This window comes from Anomaloglossus baeobatrachus, chromosome 12 (genome assembly GCF_048569485.1).
Source record: "Anomaloglossus baeobatrachus isolate aAnoBae1 chromosome 12, aAnoBae1.hap1, whole genome shotgun sequence".
Lineage (NCBI taxonomy): Eukaryota > Metazoa > Chordata > Amphibia > Anura > Aromobatidae > Anomaloglossus > Anomaloglossus baeobatrachus.
In genome coordinates, this window is record NC_134364.1 from 88,058,232 (window position 1) to 88,082,244 (window position 24,013).

The window sequence follows — 24,013 nt, forward strand, 5'->3', positions numbered from 1 at the left end:
TACTGTAATCTTCATGGGAAAAATGCGAACTGGACTCTGTATGCTATGGGCGATGCAGAGCGCTCAGGCTCCGCCTCTCGGCTGCAAAATGGAGAATTTTCTTCATAAAATGACGGTGGACAACACACAAAGATTTGTTACAAAAGATTTATTGATTTCATACAATTATTGTGAATGTGATGGACACCGCCCGGTGCTGGTGACCCCATATTGTGATCGAGTGATGTCCCTCGAAGGCCACATCTAAAGAGCATTATGGATGCAATGTTCTGCATTCAGTCTGGTCACATGACAACCAATATGGCTGCCGTAATGACCTATACAAGGGTCAACACCGGTGAGGTGACACTTGGTAGATCCAAAGGGTGGGTTCTCTGTATCATGAGATCTTGGCCATTGTGCTATTGATATAAGACTCCAGAATGAAGATGGTGTCATCAACCTGGATCTCGCTAGCGTCCAGTCTGCAGGCCAAAAGGGAAAAGTCATAACAATACCCGGACGTCCTCAGGCAGGCGCCACAGCTCCCCCTCCACTCACTTGTTCACGTTCCGCTTCAGGTTGTCAAGCTGCTGCCGCTCCGGAGTGGTGATCATCTCCTCGATTTCCTGCAGCTGAGACTCCTCCGCCCCGGTGGCCTGCATAGAGGCAATGATGGCCTCAACCCTCTGGGATTTCTCCAGCAGCCTCCTGCATAGTGGGAATATCGCAGTTACACATTTTCCTCAGTAGAGGGCAAAAAAATAAAAAAATGGACCTTTGGTAGGCAGCATTTTATAACATGCTGCAAAAATTCATACTTATTTTCCTTGGTCTCGTACTGTCGCCTATCGATAAGATTAGCCACGGTCTGAGGGGAGAAGAGAGAAATAATAGTGGATAAAATTCAAAAATCAGGCACAGTTCCACCCCATCCTGTAAGTGGCGTTATAGACAAAGCTGGATTGTATACTGTCACCACCTACTGGGTAAAGGATGAACTGCACCTATGTAAACAACACCAGGGTGGCGGCTTTTGTGCCGATACTGGGGGTGGTCTTTACCTTGTAACATCTCTGCAGTAGCATCCTAGCGGAGGAGAGAGGATTCACTGCGTACAAGTAAAAGGTTCTGGAAGGAGCGTGATCGGGAGTTTTTGGTATTTCCTATACAGGAAAAAAAAAAAATTACGAAAGAAAATGGGAAGTCACAAAAGATCCAAAATTTGTAAAGTCCCCTGAAAACCATTATTGAGCCAACCTGTATTTTGCATTATAGTGTATACAACATGGACATAAGACTGTTACCGGCCCTTTAAGAAGTTGTCTTGGCACAAGTGGTCTTGTCATAAAGACCCAACATTCTAGGCTGCACCGTTATATAGAGAACCGCATTGCTTACAGTTGGCTGCTGCATCTAGACACAGGCTGAAACTAGCGAATTTAAGTGAAAGGCGGGATATGGAGGTGGCTCCTAGACCCGCCCCCGAGGTGGCGAATGGAGGGAGGATTATTACAAGACCCAGGATTATTACAAGATCCGTGAGATCAAAAAGAGCGATTAAGAGACGGACGATTTATAGGAGAGCGAGAAATCCCATTTTTGGGTGATGATGCTTCTCATAATCTGATTAGTAATTTATTCGGCCGCTCCCTTGAGTGGGCTTGTCTTACACATGGCATTGCCCCTTTTCACTGTATCTTTCCTCCACAGACCAAAGGCTAAATATAAAGTGGACACTGTCCGTTATAAATCGACGCGTTCCCACCAAAATGAAAGACAGCGGGAACAAGAGAGGGAGGTGATAAGGCTCTACAATGATGTGGAGTACATGAGAAGAGTCCTGAACGTCGTCAGGAGGAACTGACGAAGAACAAACTGAAGAGTACAATGACTAGAGATCACCTCGTACTCCAAACCCATCAACAACCCAGAAGACCCCACTGTTCATCTGATTTTCATATATAAAGAATAATAAATGTGTATATTATAAAATACTGCCTTCTATGTACAAGAATATAGCTACTATAATACCGTCCTATGTACAAGAATATAACTGCTATAATACTGTCCCCTATGTGCAAGAATATAACTGCTATAATACTGCCGCATGTACAAGAATATAACTGCTATAATACTGCCCCATGTACAAGAATATAACTACTATAATACTGCTCCTATGTACAAGAATATAACTACTATAATACTGCCCCATGTACAAGAATATAACTACTATAATACTGCCCCATGTACAAGAATATAACTACTATAATACTGCCCCATGTACAAGAATATAACTACTATAATACTGCTCCTATGTACAAGAATATAACTACTATAATACTGCCCCCCTAAATACTATAATACTGCCCCTATGTACAAGAATATAACTATTATAATACTGTCCTATGTACAAGAATATAACTGCTATAATACTACCCCCTATGTACAAGAATATAACTATTATAATACTGCCCCTATGTATAAGAATATAACTACTATAATACTGCCCCCTATGTATAAGAATATAACTACTATAATACTGCCTCCTATGTACAAGAATATAACTACTATAATACTGCCTCCTATGTACAAGAATATAACTACTATAATACTGTCCTATGTACAAGAATATAACTACTATAATACTGCCCTCTATGTACAAGAATATAGCTACTATAATACTGCCCCTATGTACAAGAATATAACTACTATAATACTGCCTCCTATGTACAAGAATATAACTACTATAATACTGCCTCCTATGTACAAGAATATAACTACTATAATACTGCCCTCTATGTACAAGAATATAGCTACTATAATACTGCCCCTATGTACAAGAATATAACTACTATAATACTGCTCCTATGTACAAGAATATAACTACTATAATACTGCTCCCTATGTACAAGAATATAACTGCTATAATACTGCTCCTATGTAGAAGGCTATAACTACTGTAATACTGCCCACTATGGACGGGTGGCCATCCCTGACCTGTAGAGTGACCAGGTTGACTGATAACATCTTGTATAACATGTCTTTCGCCTCCTTTGCTGGGATCATGGCAAAGTCCTCCACTTGTTTCTGCTCCAAGTGCCTCTTACGTAGGAGGAGTCGGAAAATCCGGGCGCAGCGAGAGCCGAACCTGATGGGGAAGGGGGCGGAACGTAAATAGAGATATATGTATAATGATATGACGTTTGTGCGCCTCCTGATTTCTCACCGTTCCTGAACGATGGACTCCAGGTTGGAGGTGGCCAGGGAGGCGATGGCTTTGTGTAAGTCTTATGGCGTTAAGTCAGTAACAAAACACAGGGAAAAGAAAAATTATCGGGTGGTGCAGAAAACAAAAAAAACCCCCCTCAGGTAAGGATACTGATGACGAACGTTCCTCCACCGCTGTCCCCTGACCGCCCCACGAACGGCAACTGAAATCAACCAGAGAACGGAATTACTGAGAGGCAGAAAACGGTGACCGCAGCGCCATGTGGTAAGAGGACAGGGATGTTACCGGGTCGTCTGACAGCAGCGTCAGGTACTGGTCCAAAACCTGCTTGGAAATATTATATCCGGTGGGTAAAGATCGGAAAATCTAGAAGAAAAAAAATCACGAAGTTCTTTAAGGGGATTTCCACCTCACAGCTTCCTGTAAGTAAGCAGGAGACCGAATCCCTTAAATCTATGGACTCAAAGATATGATGTAACACTGGTGCAGGGGGCAGAGCCATGGGGTCACCTCATTGGAGGAGAGCGGCTGGGTGTAGGGGGCGTTGGAGGAGGTGGTGATCTCGCTCATTCTCAGCATGGTCCGGACAATCTCACTGCTGGTCTGGAATACAAAACGACCAGTCACTATTGGGGACATTAATGGGGTGTGACGGCACCCCCTGCAGGCTGTATGTTATGTGCCAGGTTCCTCCTACCTGGTCCATCTTGTTGGACACGGCGCTGATGATGGCCTGGTCTCTGAAGTGCTGGTGGAAGCGATCCATGTTGATCTGCCAGTAGATGGCATCGTCCTAAGGAAGAGACAGTCACGTGACTGCAGACAAAATGGCCGAAGTGGCATAGCGCACTGCCCAGCACTCACCTCCACCACCACTGGGTCTCTCTTCGGCCTCTTGCTCTGTGTCGCCCCCTCGTCATCATCGGATGACCTCCGGCGCTTACCTCTCCCTGCAGAGGACATGAAACCAATGAATGTAGGCACTGATGCCCGCCTGTTGCACCGTATGGCACAGAGCCTCCTCACCAATCAGGGTGACTTTGGGTATGGTGAACATTTCCTTCTCATTGATGACCAGTGTGGGTGCCGGGGGTCGCCGTCCCTCTGTGCTGGGTGTATCCCCCGTATCTGAAAGGCCTGGGCAACGCTGCACGAAGTGGGTGTCTGCCAGCTGACTGAAGGTAGCCATCACCTCGCCGTACTCCATGCTCTTCCCGTCTGTAAACAGTGTAACAAAGCCTCAGACATGAGAAGTAAAGGCCGTCAGTAATGGAGAAACCAGTATGCAGCTCCCAAGCAGAGCAATGAGGTTATACCGAACTGAGCCACTCACCTTCCATTGATTCGGTCAGTCGGTCAGCGACTTTCCTCACGGCGGCACTCAGCGTCATCTTCCCGTTCAGCAGCAGCTCCTCCACAATCAGCTCACCCGCATCTCCATAAAGGGTCTTGGCAGTGTAGATGTAGCGGGGAAAGCGGAGGATGCGCAGGCAGCGGTCACACTGGGTGCAATACTCAACGAAGCCGCGCTTGTGCATCTGGTATGTCACCAGGCCATGTTGCAGGAGGACGCAGAGAGCCTTCTTCACCTGTCAGGGGACAGAGGTCAAGATGGCTGGAAAGGGACTAATACTTAATTCTGAAAAGGACACAGGGAAAGATGGCGCCCAGACAGGGACTAACACCCAATTCTCAAAGGGACACTGAGCAAGATGGCGCCCGGACAGGGACTAACACCCAATTCTCAAAGGGACACTGAGCAAGATGGCGCCTGGACAGGGACTAACACCCAATTCTCAAAGGGACACTGAGCAAGATGGCGCCTGGACAGGGACTAATACCCAATTCTCAAAGGGACACTGGGCAAGATGGCGCCTGGACAGGGACTAATACCCAATTCTCAAAGGGACACTGGGCAAGATGGCGCCCGGAAAGGGACTAATACCCAATTCTCAAAAAGACCCTGGGCAAGACGGCGCCCGGAAAGGGACTAATACCCAATTCTCAAAGGGACACTGGGCAAGACGGCGCCCGTACAGGCATTAATACCCATTTCATGAGATGGACCCGGATGGTGATCGCAGTGGGATCCAGCCTCACTGACAGTATGGTGATGGATGTTACTGTAATGAACCTCCAGCTGTGATGGGTAGCAGCGGTACCTGATCGGTGGAGGTTCCGGTTTCGGAGACGATGACTCTTAGTGGCTGAGCGCCTGTGCGGATCAGGAAGGTGCCCACGCGCTCCACGATCTCCCCGTAATGCTCCCGCAGCAGCAGCGAGCTAAGCCGCAGCTCCACCGCCGTCATCTGCAGGAGAGGATGGGGAGGATGGGGATAAATTTAGCACAGGACCTACAACTACTGTGAAACCACAAATTACAGGCTGCTGGGAGTTGTAGTCCACCAGCAATTGCTGCAAACCCCCCACAATGCCAGAGCCCTGGCAGCCATGCTGGGAGTTGTGGTATCACAGATTGTGCACCATCTTCTGAGACTTGAAGTTCCCCCACCACAGCCTCTCACCTCAGCAGTCCCAGGCTCAGCAGCAGACGAATGTCAGGAATGCGAGCTGCTAATAAAGTTTGTTTACATGGCTAGAGCGGCCCCGCGGCGGCAGGAGGCTCAGCCCTCCTCTCGGTGGTGCTGGAGGACCCCGCATAGCGCACTGCTGCGGGAACAGAGCGGCTCAGGCCGGGCGGCGCCCTCTGCTGCTCGGAGGACTGACGTGACCATAGGAGCGGGCGGAGGAGGAAGAGGAAAATGGCGGAGGCGGCGGCGGCGGTGTCCCAGCATCGCTTCTTCTGCCATCACTGCAAGGGGGAGGTCAGCCCCAAACTGCCGGTGAGTGCGGAGCGCCCGGGGGAGGACGGGCCTGAGGCGGGGCCAGAGACCGGGGAGCGGCCGGGAATCGGGGATATCGGCACCAAATGCTGCTCCACTTGTGCCTGTACACTGCATCCTGCTCCACCTGTGCCTGTACATTTTATCCTGCTCTAACTGTACACTCCATCCTGCTCCACCTGTACACTGCATCCTGCTCCACCTGTACACTGCATCCTGCTCCACCTGTACACTGCATCCTGCTCCACCTGTGCCTGTACATTTTATCCTGCTCTAACTGTACACTCCATCCTGCTCCACCTGTACACTGCATCCTGCTCCACCTGTACACTGCATCCTGCTCCACCTGTACACTGCATCCTGCTCCACCTGTGCCTGTACATTTTATCCTGCTCTAACTGTACACTCCATCCTGCTCCACCTGTACACTGCATCCTGCTCCACCTGTACCTGTACACTGCATCCTTGCTCCACCTGTACACTGCATCCTGCTCCATCTGTACCTGTACACTGCATCCTTGCTCCACCTGTACACTGCATCCTGCTCCACCTGTACACTGCATCCTGCTCCACCTGTACACTGCATCCTGCTCCACCTGTACACTGCATCCTGCTCCACCTGTACACTGCATCCTGCTCCACCTGTACACTGCATCCTGCTCCACCTGTACACTGCATCCTGCTCCACCTGTACCTGTACACTGCATCCTGCTCCACCTGTACCTGTACACTGCATCCTGCTCCACCTGTACACTGCATCCTTGCTCCACCAGTACCTGTACACTGCATCCTGCTCCACCTGTACACTGCATCCTGCTCCACCTGTACACTGCATCCTACTCCACCTGTACACTGCATCCTGCTCCACCTGTGCCTGTACATTTTATCCTGCTCCACCTGTACACTCCATCCTGCTCCACCTGTACACTGCATCCTGCTCCACCTGTACCTGTACACTGCATCCTGCTCCATCTGTACCTGTACACTGCATCCTTGCTCCACCTGTACACTGCATCCTGCTCCACCTGTACCTGTACACTGCATCCTGGTCCACCTGTACCTGTACACTGCATCCTGCTCCACCTGTACCTGTACACTGCATCCTGCTCCACCTGTACACTACATCCTTGCTCCACCAGTACCTGTACACTGCATCCTGCTCCACCTGTACACTGCATCCTACTCCACCTGTACACTGCATCCTGCTCCACAAGTACCTGTACACTGTATCCTGCTCCACCAGTACCTGTACACTGCATCCTGCTCCACCTGTACTCTGCATCCTTCTTCACCTGTACACTGCATCTTACTCCACCTGTGCCTGTACACTGCATTCTTCTCCACCTGTACACTGCATCCTGCTCCACCTCTGGCTGTACACCGCATCCTGCTCCACCTGTGGCTGTACACTGCATCCTGCTCCACCTGTACACTGCATCCTACTCCACCTGTACACTGCATCCTGCTCCACCAGTACCTGTACACTGTATCCTGCTCCACCAGTACCTGTACACTGCATCCTGCTCCACCTGTACTCTGCATCCTTCTTCACCTGTACACTGCATCTTACTCCACCTGTGCCTGTACACTGCATTCTTCTCCACCTGTACACCGCATCCTGCTCCACCTCTGGCTGTACACCGCATCCTGCTCCACCTGTGGCTGTACACCGCATCCTGCTCCACCTGTGGCTGTACACTGCATCTTGCTCCACCTGTACCTGTACACTGCATCGTATCCACCTGTACACTGCGTCCTGCTCCACCTGTACACTGCATCCTGCTCCACCTGTGCCTGTACACTGCATCCTGCTCCACCTATACACTGCATCCTGCCCCACCTGTACACTGTATCCTGCTCAGCCTGTGCCTATACACTGTATCCTGCTCCACCTGTACCTGTACACTGCATCCTGCTCCACCTGTACACTGCATCCTGCTCCACTTGTGCCTGTACACTGTATCCTGCTCCACCTGTGCCTGGACACTGCATTCTGCTCTACCTGTATACTGCATCCTGCTCCACCTGTACCTCTATACTGCATCCTGCTCCACCTGTGCATGTACACTGCATTTTACTCCACCTGTAAACTGCATCCTGCTCCACCTGTGCCTGTACACTGCATCCTGCTTCACCTGTACACTGCATCCTGCTTCACCTGTACACTGCATCCTGCTTCACCTGTACACTGCATCCTGCTTCACCTGTACACTGAATCTTGCTCCACCTGTACACTGCAACGTACCTGTACACTGTGTCCTGCTCCACCTGTACACTGCATCCTGCTCCACCTGTGCCTGTACACTGCATCCTGCTCCACCTGTGCCTGTACACTGCATCCTGCTCCACCTGTACACTGCATCCTGCTCCACCTGTGCCTGTACACTGTATCCTGATCCACCTGTGCCTGTACACTGTATCCTGCTCCACCTGTACACTGTATCCTGCTCCACCTGTACACTGCATCCTGCTCCACCTGTACACTGCATCCTGCTCCACCTGTGCCTGTACACTGCATTCTGCTCCACCTGTACCTGTATACTGCATCCTGCTCCACCAGTGCCTGTACACTGCATCCTGCTGCACCTGTACACTGCATCCTGCTGCACCTGTACACTGCATCCTGCTGCACCTGTACACTGCATCCTGCTGCACCTGTACACTGCATCCTGCTGCACCTGTACACTGCATCCTGCTGCACCTGTACACTGCATCCTGCTGCACCTGTACACTGCATCCTGCTGCACCTGTACACTGCATCCTGCTGCACCTGTACACTGCATCCTGCTGCACCTGTACACTGCATCCTGCTGCACCTGTACACTGCATCCTGCTGCACCTGTACACTGCATCCTGCTGCACCTGTACACTGCATCCTGCTGCACCTGTACACTGCATCCTGCTGCACCTGTACACTGCATCCTGCTGCACCTGTACACTGCATCCTGCTGCACCTGTACACTGCATCCTGCTGCACCTGTACACTGCATCCTGCTGCACCTGTACACTGCATCCTGCTGCACCTGTACACTGCATCCTGCTGCACCTGTACACTGCATCCTGCTGCACCTGTACACTGCATCCTGCTGCACCTGTACACTGTACACTGTATCCTGCTCCACCTGTGCCTGTACACTGCATCGTATCCACCTGTACACTGCATCCTGCTCCACCTGTACACTGCATCCTGCTCCACCTGTACACTGCATCCTGCTCCACCTGTGCCTGTACACTGCATTCTGCTCCACCTGTACCTGTATACTGCATCCTGCTCCACCAGTGCCTGTACACTGCATCCTGCTGCACCTGTACACTGCATCCTGCTGCACCTGTACACTGCATCCTGCTGCACCTGTACACTGCATCCTGCTGCACCTGTACACTGCATCCTGCTGCACCTGTACACTGCATCCTGCTGCACCTGTGCCTGTACACTGTATCCTGCTCCACCTGTGCCTGTACACTGCATCGTATCCACCTGTACACTGCGTCCTGCTCCACCTGTACACTGCATCCTGCTCCACCTGTGCATGTACACTGCATCCTGCTTCACCTATACACTGCATCCTGCCCCACCTATACACTGCATCCTGCCCCACCTGTACACTGTATCCTGCTCAGCCTGTGCCTATACACTGTATCCTGCTCCACCTGTACCTGTACACTGCATCCTGCTCCACCTGTACACTGCATCCTGCTCCACTTGTGCCTGTACACTGTATCCTGCTCCACCTGTGCCTGGACACTGCATTCTGCTCTACCTGTATACTGCATCCTGCTCCACCTGTACCTCTATACTGCATCCTGCTCCACCTGTGCATGTACACTGCATTTTACTCCACCTGTAAACTGCATCCTGCTCCACCTGTGCCTGTACACTGCATCCTGCTTCACCTGTACACTGCATCCTGCTTCACCTGTACACTGCATCTTGCTCCACCTGTACACTGCAACGTACCTGTACACTGTGTCCTGCTCCACCTGTACACTGCATCCTGCTCCACCTGTGCCTGTACACTGCATCCTGCTCCACCTGTGCCTGTACACTGCATCCTGCTCCACCTGTGCCTGTACACTGCATCCTGCTCCACCTGTACACTGCATCCTGCTCCACTTGTGCCTATACACTGTATCCTGATCCACCTGTGCCTGTACACTGTATCCTGCTCCACCTGTACACTGTATCCTGCTCCACCTGTACACTGTATCCTGCTCCACCTGTACACTGCATCCTGCTCCACCTGTACACTGCATCCTGCTGCACCTGTACACTGCATCCTGCTGCACCTGTACACTGCATCCTGCTGCACCTGTACACTGCATCCTGTTGCACCTGTACACTGTATCCTGCTCCACCTGTGCCTGTACACTGTATCCTGCTCCACCTGTGCCTGTACACTGTATCCTGCTCCACCTGTGCCTGTACACTGTATCCTGCTCCACCTGTGCCTGTACACTGCATCCTGCTGCACCTGTGCCTGTACACTGCGTCCTGCTCCACCTGTACTTGTTCATTGTATCCTGCTCCACTTGCACTCTGGCCCCTCCCGGGAGTTTTCTGTCAGTTGATCCCGCTGTTATCTGGTGGAGCGGCTGCTGTAACTTACTGCTTTCAGCAGTTCCGCGTTTGACATACAGAATAAGCTGAGGAGGGCGCTGTCTGCACTGTGCGCTCTGCCCCTGAGGAGGGTGCTGTCTGCACTGTGCGCTCTGCCCCTCTGAGGAGGGCGCTGTCTGCACTGTGCGCTCTGCCCCTGAGGAGGGTGCTGTCTGCACTGTGCGCTCTGCCCCTCTGAGGAGTGCGGTCTGCACTGTGCGCTCTGCCCCTGAGGAGGGCGCTGTCTGCACTGTGCGCTCTGCCCCTCTGAGGAGGGCGCTGTCTGCACTGTGCGCTCTGCCCCTCTGAGGAGGGCGCTGTCTGCACTGTGCGCTCTGCCCCTCTGAGGAGTGCGGTCTGCACTGTGCGCTCTGCCCCTCTGAGGAGTGCGGTCTGCACTGTGCGCTCTGCCCCTCTGAGGAGGGCGCTGTCTGCACTGTGCGCTCTGCCCCTCTGAGGAGGGCGCTGTCTGCACTGTGCGCTCTGCCCCTCTGAGGAGGGCGCTGTCTGCACTGTGCGCTCTGCCCCTCTGAGGAGGGCGCTGTCTGCACTGTGCGTTCTGCCCCTGAGGAGGGCGCTGTCTGCACTGTGCGTTCTGCCCCTGAGGAGGGCGCTGTCTGCACTGTGCGCTCTGCCCCTCTGAGGAGGGCGCTGTCTGCACTGTGCGCTCTGCCCCTCTGAGGAGGGCGCTGTCTGCACGGTGCGCTCTGCCCCTCTGAGGAGGGCGCTGTCTGCACGGTGCGCTCTGCCCCTCTGAGGAGGGCGCTGTCTGCACGGTGCGCTCTGCCCCTCTGAGGAGGGCGCTGTCTGCACGGTGCGCTCTGCCCCTCCGAGGAGGGCGCTGTCTGCACTGTGCGCTCTGCCCCTGAGGAGGGCGCTGTCTGCACTGTGCGCTCTGCCTCTGAGGAGGGCGCTGTCTGCACTGTGCGCTCTGCCCCTCTGAGGAGGGCGCTGTCTGCACTGTGCGCTCTGCCCCTCTGAGGAGGGCGCTGTCTGCACGGTGCGCTCTGCCCCTCTGAGGAGGGCGCTGTCTGCACTGTGCGCTCTGCCCCTCTGAGGAGGGCGCTGTCTGCACTGTGCGCTCTGCCCCTGAGGAGGGCGCTGTCTGCACTGTGCGCTCTGCCCCTCTGAGGAGGGCGCTGTCTGCACGGTGCGCTCTGCCCCTCTGAGGAGGGCGCTGTCTGCACGGTGCGCTCTGCCCCTCTGAGGAGGGCGCTGTCTGCACTGTGCGCTCTGCCCCTGAGGAGGGCGCTGTCCGCAGAGCTGGGCGCATTCTCTTAACGTGGTGTGAAGCGGTGGCACAAGGCCAGAAATGGCCTGCAGGGGGCAGCCTGCGCAGTGACATGTCTGTGTCCCTACTCCTTTGTGGTGTTGGGTCCCCGGTGCTTCCCTGGTGCTGCACCCTGGTGGTCATGTATATATGACAGTCGTCTCACCTGGCTGCTGCTGGGATAGCTGAGCCCCCGGTGTCGTATTCCAGGGGCTGCAGACGGCAGCTGCCATATACAGAGATACCACCGGGCACCCGGCAGCCCCAGCACGTCACCCACCTCCCCCTCTCTTGGTAACGTTTGTCAGTGCTGACTGGTCCCTGCTATGACTGGCAGGTGCCCATATTGCCGCAGTGACCTGTAGGGCTGGGGAGACATTTAGGGTGACCTCCTGGGGTTATTTTACCCATAAAATCCTAGAAGTATTGGGTGGAATTTCTCCAGTGCCGTGAATGACCGCTCTGTAACCATACACCACCAGGAGGATCGCAGAGTGCCCCCAGTGCTGGCCTTTCTCGCCTCCGCTCCTGGATAGCCGGGTGACCCCAGTGCTGACCATCCTCACCTCCGCTCCTGGATAGCCGGGTGCCCCCAGTGCTGACCATCCTCGCCTCCGCTCCTGGATAGCCGGGTGCCCCCAGTGCTGGCCTTCCTCGCCTCCGCTCCTGGATAGCCGGGTGCCCCAGCCCAGTGCTGGCCTTCCTCGTCTCTGCTCCTGGATAGCCGGGTGCCCCCAGTGCTGACCATCCTCACCTCTCCTCTTGGATAGCCGGGTGCCCCTAGTGCTGACCATCCTCACCTCTGCTTCTGGATAGCCGGGTGCCCCCAGTGCTGACCATCCTCACCTCTCCTCTTGGATAGCCGGGTGCCCCTAGTGCTGACCATCCTCACCTCTGCTTCTGGATAGCCGGGTGCCCCCAGTGCTGACCATCCTCACCTCTCCTCTTGGATAGCCGGGTGCCCCCAGTGCTGACCATCCTCACCTCTCCTCTTGGATAGCCGGGTGCCCCCAGTGCTGACCATCCTCACCTCTGCTTCTGGATACCCGGGTGCCCCCAGTGCTGACCATCCTCACCTCTGCTTCTGGATAGCCGGGTGCCCCCAGTGCTGACCATCTTCACCTCTGCTCCTGGATAGCCGGGTGCCCCCAGTGCTGGCCTTCCTTACCTCAGCTCTTGCATAGCCGGGTGCCCCCAGTGCTGACCATCTTCACCTCTGCTCCTTGATAGCCGGGTGCCCCCAGTGCTGACCTTCCTCGCCTCCGATCCTGGATAATTGGGTGCCCCCAGTGCTGGCCTTCCTTGCCTCTGCTCCTGGATAGCCGGGTGCCCCCAGTTCTGGCCTTCCTTGCCTCTGCTCCTGGATAGCCGGATGCCCCCAGTGCTGGCCTTCCTCGCCTCCGCTCCTGGATAATTGGGTGCCCCCAGTGCTGGCCTTCCTCGCCTCCGCTCCTGGATAATTGGGTGCCCCCAGTGCTGGCCTTCCTCGCCTCCGCTCCTGGATAATTGGGTGCCCCCAGTGCTGGCCTTCCTCGCCTCCGCTCCTGGATAATTGGGTGCCCCCAGTGCTGGCCTTCCTCGCCTCCGCTCCTGGATAATTGGGTGCCCCCAGTGCTGGCCTTCCTCGCCTCTACTCCTGGATAATTGGTTGCCCCCAGTGCTGGCCCTCCTCGCCTCCGCTCCTGGATAATTGGGTGCCCCCAGTGCTGGCCTTCCTTGCCTCAGCTCTTAGATAGCCGGGTGCCCCCAGTGCTGGCCTTCCTCGCCTCCGCTCCTGGATAATTGGGTGCCCCCAGTGCTGGCCTTCCTCGCCTCCGCTCCTGGATAATTGGTTGCCCCCAGTGCTGGCCTTCCTTGCCTCCGCTCCTGGATAATTGGGTGCCCCCAGTTCTGGCCCTCCTCGCCTCTGCTCCTGGATAGCCGGGTGCCCCCAGTGCTGGCCTTCCTCGCCTCTGCTCCTGGATAATTGGTTGCCCCCAGTGCTGGCCCTCCTCGCCTCTGCTCCTGGATAATTGGGTGCCCCCAGTGCTGGCCTTCCTCGCCTCCGCTCCTGGATAATTGGTTGCCCCCAGTGCTGGCCTTCCTTGCCTCCGCTCCTGGATAATTGGGTGCCCCCAGTGCTGGCCTTCCTCGCCTCCGCTCCTGGATAATTGGGTGCCCCCAGTGCTGGCCTTCCTTGCCTCCGCTCCTGGATAATTGGGTGCCCCCAGTGCTGGCCTTCCTTGCCTCCGCTCCTGGATAATTGGGTGCCCCCAGTTCTGGCCCTCCTCGCCTCTGCTCCTGGATAGCCGGGTGCCCCCAGTGCTGGCCTTCCTCGCCTCTACACCTGGATAGCCGGGTGCCCCCAGTGCTGGCCTTCCTTGCCTCTGCTCTTGGATAATTGGGTGCCCCCAGTGCTGGCCTTCCTCGCCTCTGCTCCTAGATAATTTGGGTGCCCCCAGTGCTGGCCTTCCTCGCCTCTGCTCCTGGATAATTGGGTGCCCCCAGTGCTGGCCTTCCTCGCCTCTGCTCCTGGATAATTGGGTGCCCCCAGTGCTGGCCTTCCTCGCCTCTGCTCCTGGATAATTGGGTGCCCCCAGTGCTGGCCTTCCTCGCCTCTGCTCCTGGATAATTGGGTGCCCCCAGTGCTGGCCTTCCTCGCCTCTGCTCCTGGATAATTGGGTGCCCCCAGTGCTGGCCTTCCTCGCCTCTGCTCCTGGATAATTGGTTGCCCCCAGTGCTAGCCTTCCTCGCCTCTACTCCTGGATAATTGGGTGCCCCCAGTGCTGGCCTTCCTCGCCTCTGCTCCTGGATAATTGGGTGCCCCCAGTGCTGGCCTTCCTTGCCTCTGCTCCTGGATAGCCGGGTACCCCCAGTGCTGGCCTTCCTCGCCTCCGCTCCTGGATAATTGGGTGCCCCCAGTGCTGGCCTTCCTCGCCTCTGCTCCTGGATAATTGGGTGCCCCCAGTGCTGGCCTTCCTCGCCTCTGCTCCTGGATAATTGGGTGCCCCCAGTGCTGGCCTTCCTCGCCTCTGCTCCTGGATAATTGGTTGCCCCCAGTGCTAGCCTTCCTCGCCTCTACTCCTGGATAATTGGGTGCCCCCAGTGCTGGCCTTCCTCGCCTCTGCTCCTGGATAATTGGGTGCCCCCAGTGCTGGCCTTCCTCGCCTCTGCTCCTGGATAATTGGGTGCCCCCAGTGCTAGCCTTCCTCGCCTCTGCTCCTGGATAATTGGGTGTCCCCAGTGCTAGCCTTCCTCGCCTCCGCTCCTGGATAATTGGGTGCCCCCAGTGCTGGCCTTCCTCGCCTACGCTCCTGGATAATTGGGTGCCCCCAGTGCTGGCCTTCCTCGCCTCTGCTCCTGGATAATTGGGTGCCCCCAGTGCTGGCCTTCCTTGCCTCAGCTCTTGGATAATTGGGTGCCCCCAGTGCTGGCCTTCCTCGCCTCTGCTCCTGGATAATTGGGTGCCCCCAGTGCTGGCCTTCCTTGCCTCAGCTCTTGGATAATTGGGTGCCCCCAGTGCTGGCCTTCCTCGCCTCCGCTCCTGGATAATTGGGTGCCCCCAGTGCTGGCCTTCCTTGCCTCCGCTCCTGGATAATTGGGTGCCCCCAGTGCTGGCCTTCCTTGCCTCCGCTCCTGGATAATTGGGTGCCCCCAGTTCTGGCCCTCCTCGCCTCTGCTCCTGGATAGCCGGGTGCCCCCAGTGCTGGCCTTCCTCGCCTCTACACCTGGATAGCCGGGTGCCCCCAGTGCTGGCCTTCCTTGCCTCTGCTCTTGGATAATTGGGTGCCCCCAGTGCTGGCCTTCCTCGCCTCTGCTCCTGGATAATTTGGGTGCCCCCAGTGCTGGCCTTCCTCGCCTCTGCTCCTGGATAATTGGGTGCCCCCAGAGCTGGCCTTCCTCGCCTCTGCTCCTGGATAATTGGGTGCCCCCAGTGCTGGCCTTCCTCGCCTCTGCTCCTGGATAATTGGGTGCCCCCAGTGCTGGCCTTCCTCGCCTCTACTCCTGGATAATTGGGTGCCCCCAGTGCTGGCCTTCCTCGCCTCTACTCCTGGATAATTGGGTGCCCCCAGTGCTGGCCTTCCTTGCCTCTACTCCTGGATAATTGGGTGCCCCCAGTGCTGGCCTTCCTTGCCTCAGCTCTTGGATAATTGGGTGCCCCCAGTGCTGGCCTTCCTTGCCTCTGCTCCTGGATAGCCGGGTACCCCCAGTGCTGGCCTTCCTCGCCTCTGCTCCTGGATAGCCGGGTGCCCCCAGTGCTGGCCTTCCTTGCCTCTGCTCCTGGATAATTGGGTGCCCCCAGTGCTGGCCTTCCTTGCCTCAGCTCTTGGATAATTGGGTGCCCCCAGTGCTGGCCTTCCTCGCCTCTACTCCTGGATAATTGGGTGCCCCCAGTGCTGGCCTTCCTCGCCTCTGCTCCTGGATAATTGGGTGTCCCCAGTGCAAGCCTTCCTCGCCTCCGCTCCTGGATAATTGGGTGCCCCCAGTGCTGGCCTTCCTCGCCTCAGCTCTTGGATAATTGGGTGCCCCCAGTGCTGGCCTTCCTCGCCTCTGCTCCTGGATAATTGGGTGCCCCCAGTGCTGGCCTTCCTCGCCTCTGCTCCTGGATAATTGGGTGCCCCCAGTGCTGGCCTTCCTCGCCTCTGCTCCTGGATAATTGGGTGCCCCCAGTGCTGGCCTTCCTCGCCTCTGCTCCTGGATAATTGGGTGCCCCCAGTGCTGGCCTTCCTCGCCTCTGCTCCTGGATAATTGGGTGCCCCCAGTGCTGGCCTTCCTCGCCTCTACTCCTGGATAATTGGGTGCCCCCAGTGCTGGCCTTCCTCGCCTCTGCTCCTGGATAATTGGGTGCCCCCAGTGCTGGCCTTCCTCGCCTCTGCTCCTGGATAATTGGGTGCCCCCAGTGCTAGCCTTCCTCGCCTCTGCTCCTGGATAATTGGGTGTCCCCAGTGCTAGCCTTCCTCGCCTCCGCTCCTGGATAATTGGGTGCCCCCAGTGCTGGCCTTCCTCGCCTACGCTCCTGGATAATTGGGTGCCCCCAGTGCTGGCCTTCCTCGCCTCTGCTCCTGGATAATTGGGTGCCCCCAGTGCTGGCCTTCCTTGCCTCAGCTCTTGGATAATTGGGTGCCCCCAGTGCTGGCCTTCCTCGCCTCTGCTCCTGGATAATTGGGTGCCCCCAGTGCTGGCCTTCCTTGCCTCAGCTCTTGGATAATTGGGTGCCCCCAGTGCTGGCCTTCCTCGCCTCTGCTCCTGGATAATTGGGTGCCCCCAGTGCTGGCCTTCCTCGCCTCTGCTCCTGGATAATTGGGTGCCCCCAGTGCTAGCCTTCCTCGCCTCTGCTCCTGGATAATTGGGTGTCCCCAGTGCTAGCCTTCCTCGCCTCCGCTCCTGGATAATTGGGTGCCCCCAGTGCTGGCCTTCCTCGCCTACGCTCCTGGATAATTGGGTGCCCCCAGTGCTGGCCTTCCTCGCCTCTGCTCCTGGATAATTGGGTGCCCCCAGTGCTGGCCTTCCTCGCCTCTGCTCCTGGATAATTGGGTGCCCCCAGTGCTAGCCTTCCTCGCCTCTGCTCCTGGATAATTGGGTGTCCCCAGTGCTAGCCTTCCTCGCCTCCGCTCCTGGATAATTGGGTGCCCCCAGTGCTGGCCTTCCTCGCCTACGCTCCTGGATAATTGGGTGCCCCCAGTGCTGGCCTTCCTCGCCTCTGCTCCTGGATAATTGGGTGCCCCCAGTGCTGGCCTTCCTTGCCTCAGCTCTTGGATAATTGGGTGCCCCCAGTGCTGGCCTTCCTCGCCTCTGCTCCTGGATAATTGGGTGCCCCCAGTGCTGGCCTTCCTTGCCTCAGCTCTTGGATAGCCGGGTGCCCCCAGTGCTGGCCTTCCTTGCCTCCGCTCTTGGATAGCCGGATGCCCCCTGTGTAGTTCTGCTCTTGTTGGGCCGCTGCTCTGGTTCTTGATATGTACAGAGAACACGCTGCATTCTGGGAAATGTGTTGGTTATTTATTGGGTTAATCTTCCAGGATGGTGTTGGGATCTGATCTTAGCTGACAGCAGAATGCAGCTCTGGTGGTGAGTGGAGCATCTGTGGAAGGTGTCCTGTGTCTCCTCACCCTCTCCTCTCTCTTGTCTTCCAGGAGTATATCTGCCCCCGCTGCGACTCCGGCTTTATCGAAGAGGTGACTGAAGACTCCAGGTAGGGGGCGCTCATGTGCAGCCGTAGAGAAGCTTTGGATGTGACTAGAGCACAGGTGTCATCAGCGCTGGTCTCCATCTGAGTGGATCCGTCCTGATCCTTTTCCTTGTCTTTCAGTTTTTTAGACTCTGGAGGAAACGCACTAGACGATAACGTGACCACACATTTCACAGAGGTGAGCGCCACAGCTTATTTAACCCCACACGGGATATAATCGCTGTGTCAGCAGGGGGCCCATAGTGTTTGGGGCCCGAGCTTCTTCCTAAGATTGCTTGTGTGGCTACTGTCCCTTTAAGACATGTTACTTTTTTTCCTTTTTCCCCCGCCTAGCTCTGGGACCACTTAGACCACACCATGTTTTTCCCCGATTTCCGGCATTTCCTGAGCAGCAGCTCCTTGGACCAAGATAACAGAGATGGCGAGCGGCGCCACCAGGGCCAATCAGATCTCCGGAGCCGCTGGCCGCTGAGGCAGCCCACCCGCTACAGATCCCGCGTCAGCTCCCGGCCCGACCGCTCTCCGGCCATCGAGGGGTGAGTGATCACAGGCCATTGGACAATCATATGACCATCAACGGGCTCTGATGATTGGCAGTCTAACAGCCGCACCCCCATTTATGCTAATTACTTATGACTTCTGGTACATTTCCCCTTTTCTCATCCCCAGGATCATCCAGCAGATCTTTGCCGGGGTCCTCGCAAATCCTCCTTTACCAGGGTCCCCCCATCACGTCTCATGGTAAGTGCGATTGGAGCACTGCTGTAGTGTAAAGCATGGAGGAAGAACACAAGATTGTCACAACTGCACCAGAGGGAAGATATATAAAGGATGAAATCATCCCATGGCGGAGCACGCGGCAGTGTGGTTGTGTAGAGGCAGATGTAGCCCCCCTCCTCCTTGTGGGGGAGGGTCGAGGGGCATTTCAACCACGACTGATGTCATCAATACTCACAGCTGGTGAGTGGGGCAAGTGGAGGATTATATTACTGATCCTCATCTCTGTAACGTAATAACCCCGAAGACAAAACCTAATAATCACTGGATGATACAGCAGAGCTGAGCGGCTGCCCCCTGCTGGCAGCATCAGGGACTGCAGTGCCCTGTCTACAGACTGACTGGAGATCTCTGCCGCCCTCCTGTGGTCAGCGTGTGACATCACACCCTGATATTAGCTGATTGCTGCTCTCTGCCGCCCTCCTGTGGTCGGTGTGTGACATCACATCCTGGTATTAGCTGATTGCTGCTCTCTGCCGCCCTCCTGTGGTCAGCGTGTGACATCACATCCTGATATTAGCTGATTGCTGCTCTCTGCCGCCCTCCTGTGGTCAGCGTGTGACATCACATCCTGATATTGGCTGATTGCTGCTCTCTGCTGCCCTCCTGTGGTCGGTGTGTGACATCACATCCTGATATTAGCTGATTGCTGCTCTCTGCCGCCCTCCTGTGGTCGGTGTGTGACATCACATCCTGGTATTAGCTGATTGCTGCTCTCTGCTGCCCTCCTGTGGTCGGTGTGTGACATCACATCCTGATATTAGCTGATTGCTGCTCTCTGCCGCCCTCCTGTGGTCGGTGTGTGACATCACACCCTGATATTAGCTGATTGCTGCTCTCTGCTGCCCTCCTGTGGTCGGTGTGTGACATCACATCCTGATATTAGCTGATTGCTGCTCTCTGCCCCCTCCTGTGGTCGGTGTGTGACATCACATCCTGATATTAGCTGATTGCTGCTCTCTGCTGCCCTCCTGTGGTCAGCGTGTGACATCACATCCTGATATTAGCTGATTGCTGCTCTCTGCTGCCCTGCTGTGGTCGGTGTGTGACATCACATCCTGATATTAGCTGATTGCTGCTCTCTGCTGCCCTCCTGTGGTCGGTGTGTGACATCACACCCTGATATTAGCTGATTGCTGCTCTCTGCCGTCCTCCTGTGGTTGTGTGACATCACATCCTGATATTAGCTGATTGCTGCTCTCTGCCGTCCTCCTGTGGTCGGTGTGTGACATCACATCCTGGTATTAGCTGATTGCTGCTTTCTGCCGCCCTCCTGTGGTCAGCGTGTGACATCACATCCTGATATTAGCTGATTGCTGCTTTCTGCTGCCCTCCTGTGGTCGGTGTGTGACATCACACCCTGATATTAGCTGATTGCTGCTCTCTGCTGCCCTCCTGTGGTCGGTGTGTGACATCACATCCTGGTATTAGCTGATTGCTGCTCTCTGCTGCCCTCCTGTGGTCGGTGTGTGACATCACATCCTGATATTAGCTGATTGCTGCTCTCTGCTGCCCTCCTGTTGTCGGTGTGTGACATCACACCCTGATATTAGCTGATTGCTGCTCTCTGCCGCCCTCCTGTGGTCGGTGTGTGACATCACACCCTGATATTAGCTGATTGCTGCTCTCTGCCGCCCTCCTGTGGTCGGTGTGTGACATCACACCCTGATATTAGCTGATTGCTGCTCTCTGCTGCCCTCCTGTGGTCGGTGTGTGACATCACACCCTGGTATTAGCTGATTGCTGCTCTCTGCCGCCCTCCTGTGGTCAGCGTGTGACATCACACCCTGATATTAGCTGATTGCTGCTCTCTGCCGCCCTCCTGTGGTCGGTGTGTGACATCACACCCTGATATTAGCTGATTGCTGTTCTCTGCCGCCCTCCTGTGGTCGGTGTGTGACATCACATCCTGATATTAGCTGATTGCTGTTCTCTGCCGCCCTCCTGTGGTCGGTGTGTGACATCACACCCTGATATTAGCTGATTGCTGTTCTCTGCCGCCCTCCTGTGGTCAGCGTGTGACATCACATCCTGATATTAGCTGATTGCTGCTCTCTGCTGCCCCCCTGTGGTCGGTGTGTGACATCACATCCTGATATTAGCTGATTGCTGCTCTCTGCTGCCCTCCTGTGGTCGGTGTGTGACATCACACCCTGATATTAGCTGATTGCTGTTCTCTGCCGTCCTCCTGTGGTCGGTGTGTGACATCACATCCTGATATTAGCTGGTTGCTGCTCTCTGCCGCCCTCCTGTGGTCGGTGTGTGACATCACATCCTGATATTAGCTGATTGCTGCTCTCTGCTGCCCTCCTGTGGTCGGTGTGTGACATCACATCCTGATATTAGCTGATTGCTGCTCTCTGCTGCCCTCCTGTGGTCGGTGTGTGACATCACACCCTGATATTAGCTGATTGCTGCTCTCTGCTGCCCTCCTGTGGTCGGTGTGTGACATCACATCCTGATATTAGCTGATTGCTGCTCTCTGCTGCCCTCCTGTGGTCAGCGTGTGACATCACATCCTGATATTAGCTGATTGCTGCTCTCTGGTGCTCAAATAATAAATTTGATAACAATCCTTCCTGCCTTTTGTACGCTGCTGCTGTCTTTTTTTCAGACTATATTAACTATTTCTTTCCCCTTGCAGGAGCGGGATGCTTCATTCCAATCCAGCTGATTACGCCTGGGGCCAGAGCGGCCTAGACTCAATCGTCACTCAGGTGAGGACATACTCTGGAGAGTTTCTCTACACTTATTCTGTAGTTGACTCTGATCTGTTGTTCTCTGTTACCAGCCATTGACTGGTAAATCCTTCTTGCGTCATATTGCCACTACCATTTTCTAACCAGGCGGTTTTATTCTTACCGGCCCTTTAAGAGCGAGCCCCAAGGAATGAAGTGCAGTTCCAGAATTCGTACCTTGTAATTTTTTTAAAACTTTTTAGCTTTTGAGCCAACTGGAAAATACCGGCCCCCCTCCGGCGGACAAAGAGAAGATCTCCTCCCTTCCGACAGTGACCGTAACTCAGGAGCAAGTGGGTGAGTGCAGAAGGGGCCGGACTGTAAGGGGTTAACCCCTGTGGAGTTCATGGTGACCCGGTTTTCTGTCCCATAGATTTGGGCCTGGAGTGTCCCGTGTGTAAAGACGATTACACTGTATCGGAGCAGGTCCGGCAGCTGCCCTGCAATCACTTCTTCCATGGAGACTGTATTGTGCCTTGGCTCGAGATGGTAATAACACGTCTGCACCTCCTCCTTTATACGATTGGCTCTCTGGATTTTGGGATTGAACATTTCTGGGACTATAAAATAAGTGAACCTCAGTAATATAAGGACACTAGCTGTAGTACCCGGGCGTTGTTTTGGATAGTAACTCTCTGTCTGTCTCCCATCTTCGTCTGTTTGTGTCTATCTGTCTCTGTCTGTCTCGGTGTCTGTCTGTGTGTCTCTGTTTCTGTCTGGCTCCTTCTGTCTGTCTCTGTCCATCTGTCTGTCTTTTTGTCTGTCTGTCTGTTTCTGTCTGTCTCTCTCTCTGTCTGTGTGTCTGTCACTGTGTCTGTTTCTGTCTCTTTCTGTCTGTGTGTCTGTCTCTGTCCCTTTTTCTGTGTGTCTCTATCCATGTGTGTCTCTTTCTATCCATCTTTCTATTCATGTCTGTTTGTCTGTGTCTCTCTCTCTGTCTCTCTCTATCTCTGTGTGTCTGTCTCTCTTTATTTCTGTGTCTCTTTCCCCATCTATCTTTTGTTTCCCATATGTCTGTCTCTTTCCCCGTCTGTCTGTGTCTCTTTCCCTGTTGTCTCTTTCCCTGTCTGTCTCTGTCTATCTCGCTTTCTTTTCCTGTCTGCCTGTGTCTGTCTGCCTCTGTCTGTCTCTTTTGACTGTCTGTCTCTCTCTGTCTCTCTCCGTCTCCCCACTGACATCTAATTACCTCACACATAAGCTTCTTATACTAACACTTTATTTTGTTCCTATAGCAACCACTGACAGTTGCTATTAATAGCCTGTAGCTCCCACCTCCATTAAGTTTAATAGAGGCAGGATTTTTGGAGAGTAACTGTAAAGCGCAGGGTAAAATTTTCCTGTCCAAACATAGTCTATAGCGTTCCCTGAGTCACATGAAGCGTCTGTGCAAAATTTCGTGATTGTAAATGCGACGGTGCGGATTCCTTTAGCGGACATACACACACACATACACTCGGCTTTATATTTAGATTTATGGGATGTAGTGCTGCAGCACCGTATGGTGCAAGACCACCAGATGGCACTGCTGCATCATATTCTTCTTAAGTATATGTAAGTGTTGTCTACTACATGACCACCAGATGGCACTGCTGCATTGCATACTCTTCAAGTACATTGTGTTATGTACTACATGACCACCAGGTGGCGCTGTTGCACTACATCGTCCCTGAGTACATTCATGTGCGTCGTATTCTAGATGACCACCAGATTGCGCTGCTGCATCCTCAAGATCTAGTGGTCTTACATAGAAGTATGGGAAGTCTGAGGCCCTTGTGTTTAACCCCTTGCTTTCCCCGTCTCTTCACAGCATGATACGTGCCCCGTTTGCCGAAAGAGTTTAAACGGCGAGGATTCGACGCGACAAGCTCCCGGTTCTGAGGCCTCCGCCAGTAACAGCTACAGCGGTGAAAGTCAGGCGCACGACAGATGGTCCTTCTGAAGGAGCCCCGTTCCTGCAGCCTCCTGCAAGAGAGAATAAATTGCCAACCACATCCGAAAAACTGTCAAGCGGCGGTCTGTGCCCGGCGTATCCGAACCAGTATAAAGGCCATTTTACATTTCTCCTCTGATTGGCGCCCCCCCGAGGCTGATGGTCGGTCAGGTCACATGACCCGTATTCGGAGATAGTTTGGACTGATCGTGTGGACGTCCCATCGCGTGGACTATGGACTGGACTATTCGGCCCCTTCCCCGTGACTAAACCTCTCTCCGAGGGGCCGGTGTTTTTTCTTTTCTTTTGCACATACGCCCCCTGCCCCCTCGCCTTCTCCCGGTTTCCTCGGCTGATTGTGGAGAATCATGAGATAAAACGGAGAAAAAAAATGAAATCTATAACGTAAAATATTTGTAAATCTAAAATAAATTTCTTCCTATATCCGGAGAGATCCAACTCGTCCGACCTCGTTCCTATG

The 24,013-nt window shown here is 54.6% G+C and overlaps 2 protein-coding genes across 3 annotated transcripts; one reads left to right on the forward strand and one right to left on the reverse strand.

Moving 5' to 3' along the window:
• Positions 1 to 132: 132 nt before the first annotated feature.
• POLR3C (RNA polymerase III subunit C) lies at positions 133 to 5,838 on the reverse strand. 2 transcript variants are annotated; one of them, XM_075330077.1, is made up of 15 exons: positions 5,737 to 5,838; positions 5,374 to 5,520; positions 4,545 to 4,800; positions 4,238 to 4,429; positions 4,081 to 4,161; positions 3,909 to 4,006; positions 3,722 to 3,814; positions 3,497 to 3,577; positions 3,362 to 3,413; positions 3,209 to 3,269; positions 2,980 to 3,130; positions 1,044 to 1,145; positions 801 to 850; positions 541 to 690; positions 133 to 464 (listed from the first exon to the last, which is right to left on the reverse strand). In XM_075330077.1, exons 2-15 carry the CDS (start codon positions 5,518 to 5,520, stop codon positions 380 to 382), a joined length of 1,599 nt encoding a protein of 532 aa, XP_075186192.1. In that variant the 5' UTR covers positions 5,737 to 5,838; the 3' UTR covers positions 133 to 379. The 2 variants fall into 2 exon arrangements, with proteins under 2 accessions (XP_075186192.1, XP_075186191.1); XM_075330076.1 differs by having other exon boundaries at positions 3,909 to 4,004; positions 4,076 to 4,161.
• Positions 5,839 to 5,857: 19 nt separating this feature from the next.
• RNF115 (ring finger protein 115) lies at positions 5,858 to 23,986 on the forward strand. The gene is made up of 9 exons (XM_075330079.1): positions 5,858 to 6,054; positions 18,032 to 18,090; positions 18,208 to 18,265; positions 18,421 to 18,623; positions 18,757 to 18,828; positions 21,509 to 21,581; positions 21,806 to 21,899; positions 21,976 to 22,091; positions 23,410 to 23,986. The coding sequence occupies exons 1-9, from the start codon at positions 5,974 to 5,976 to the stop codon at positions 23,539 to 23,541; spliced, it is 888 nt and encodes a 295-aa protein (XP_075186194.1). The 5' UTR covers positions 5,858 to 5,973; the 3' UTR covers positions 23,542 to 23,986.
• The last annotated feature ends 27 nt before the right edge of the window (positions 23,987 to 24,013 follow it).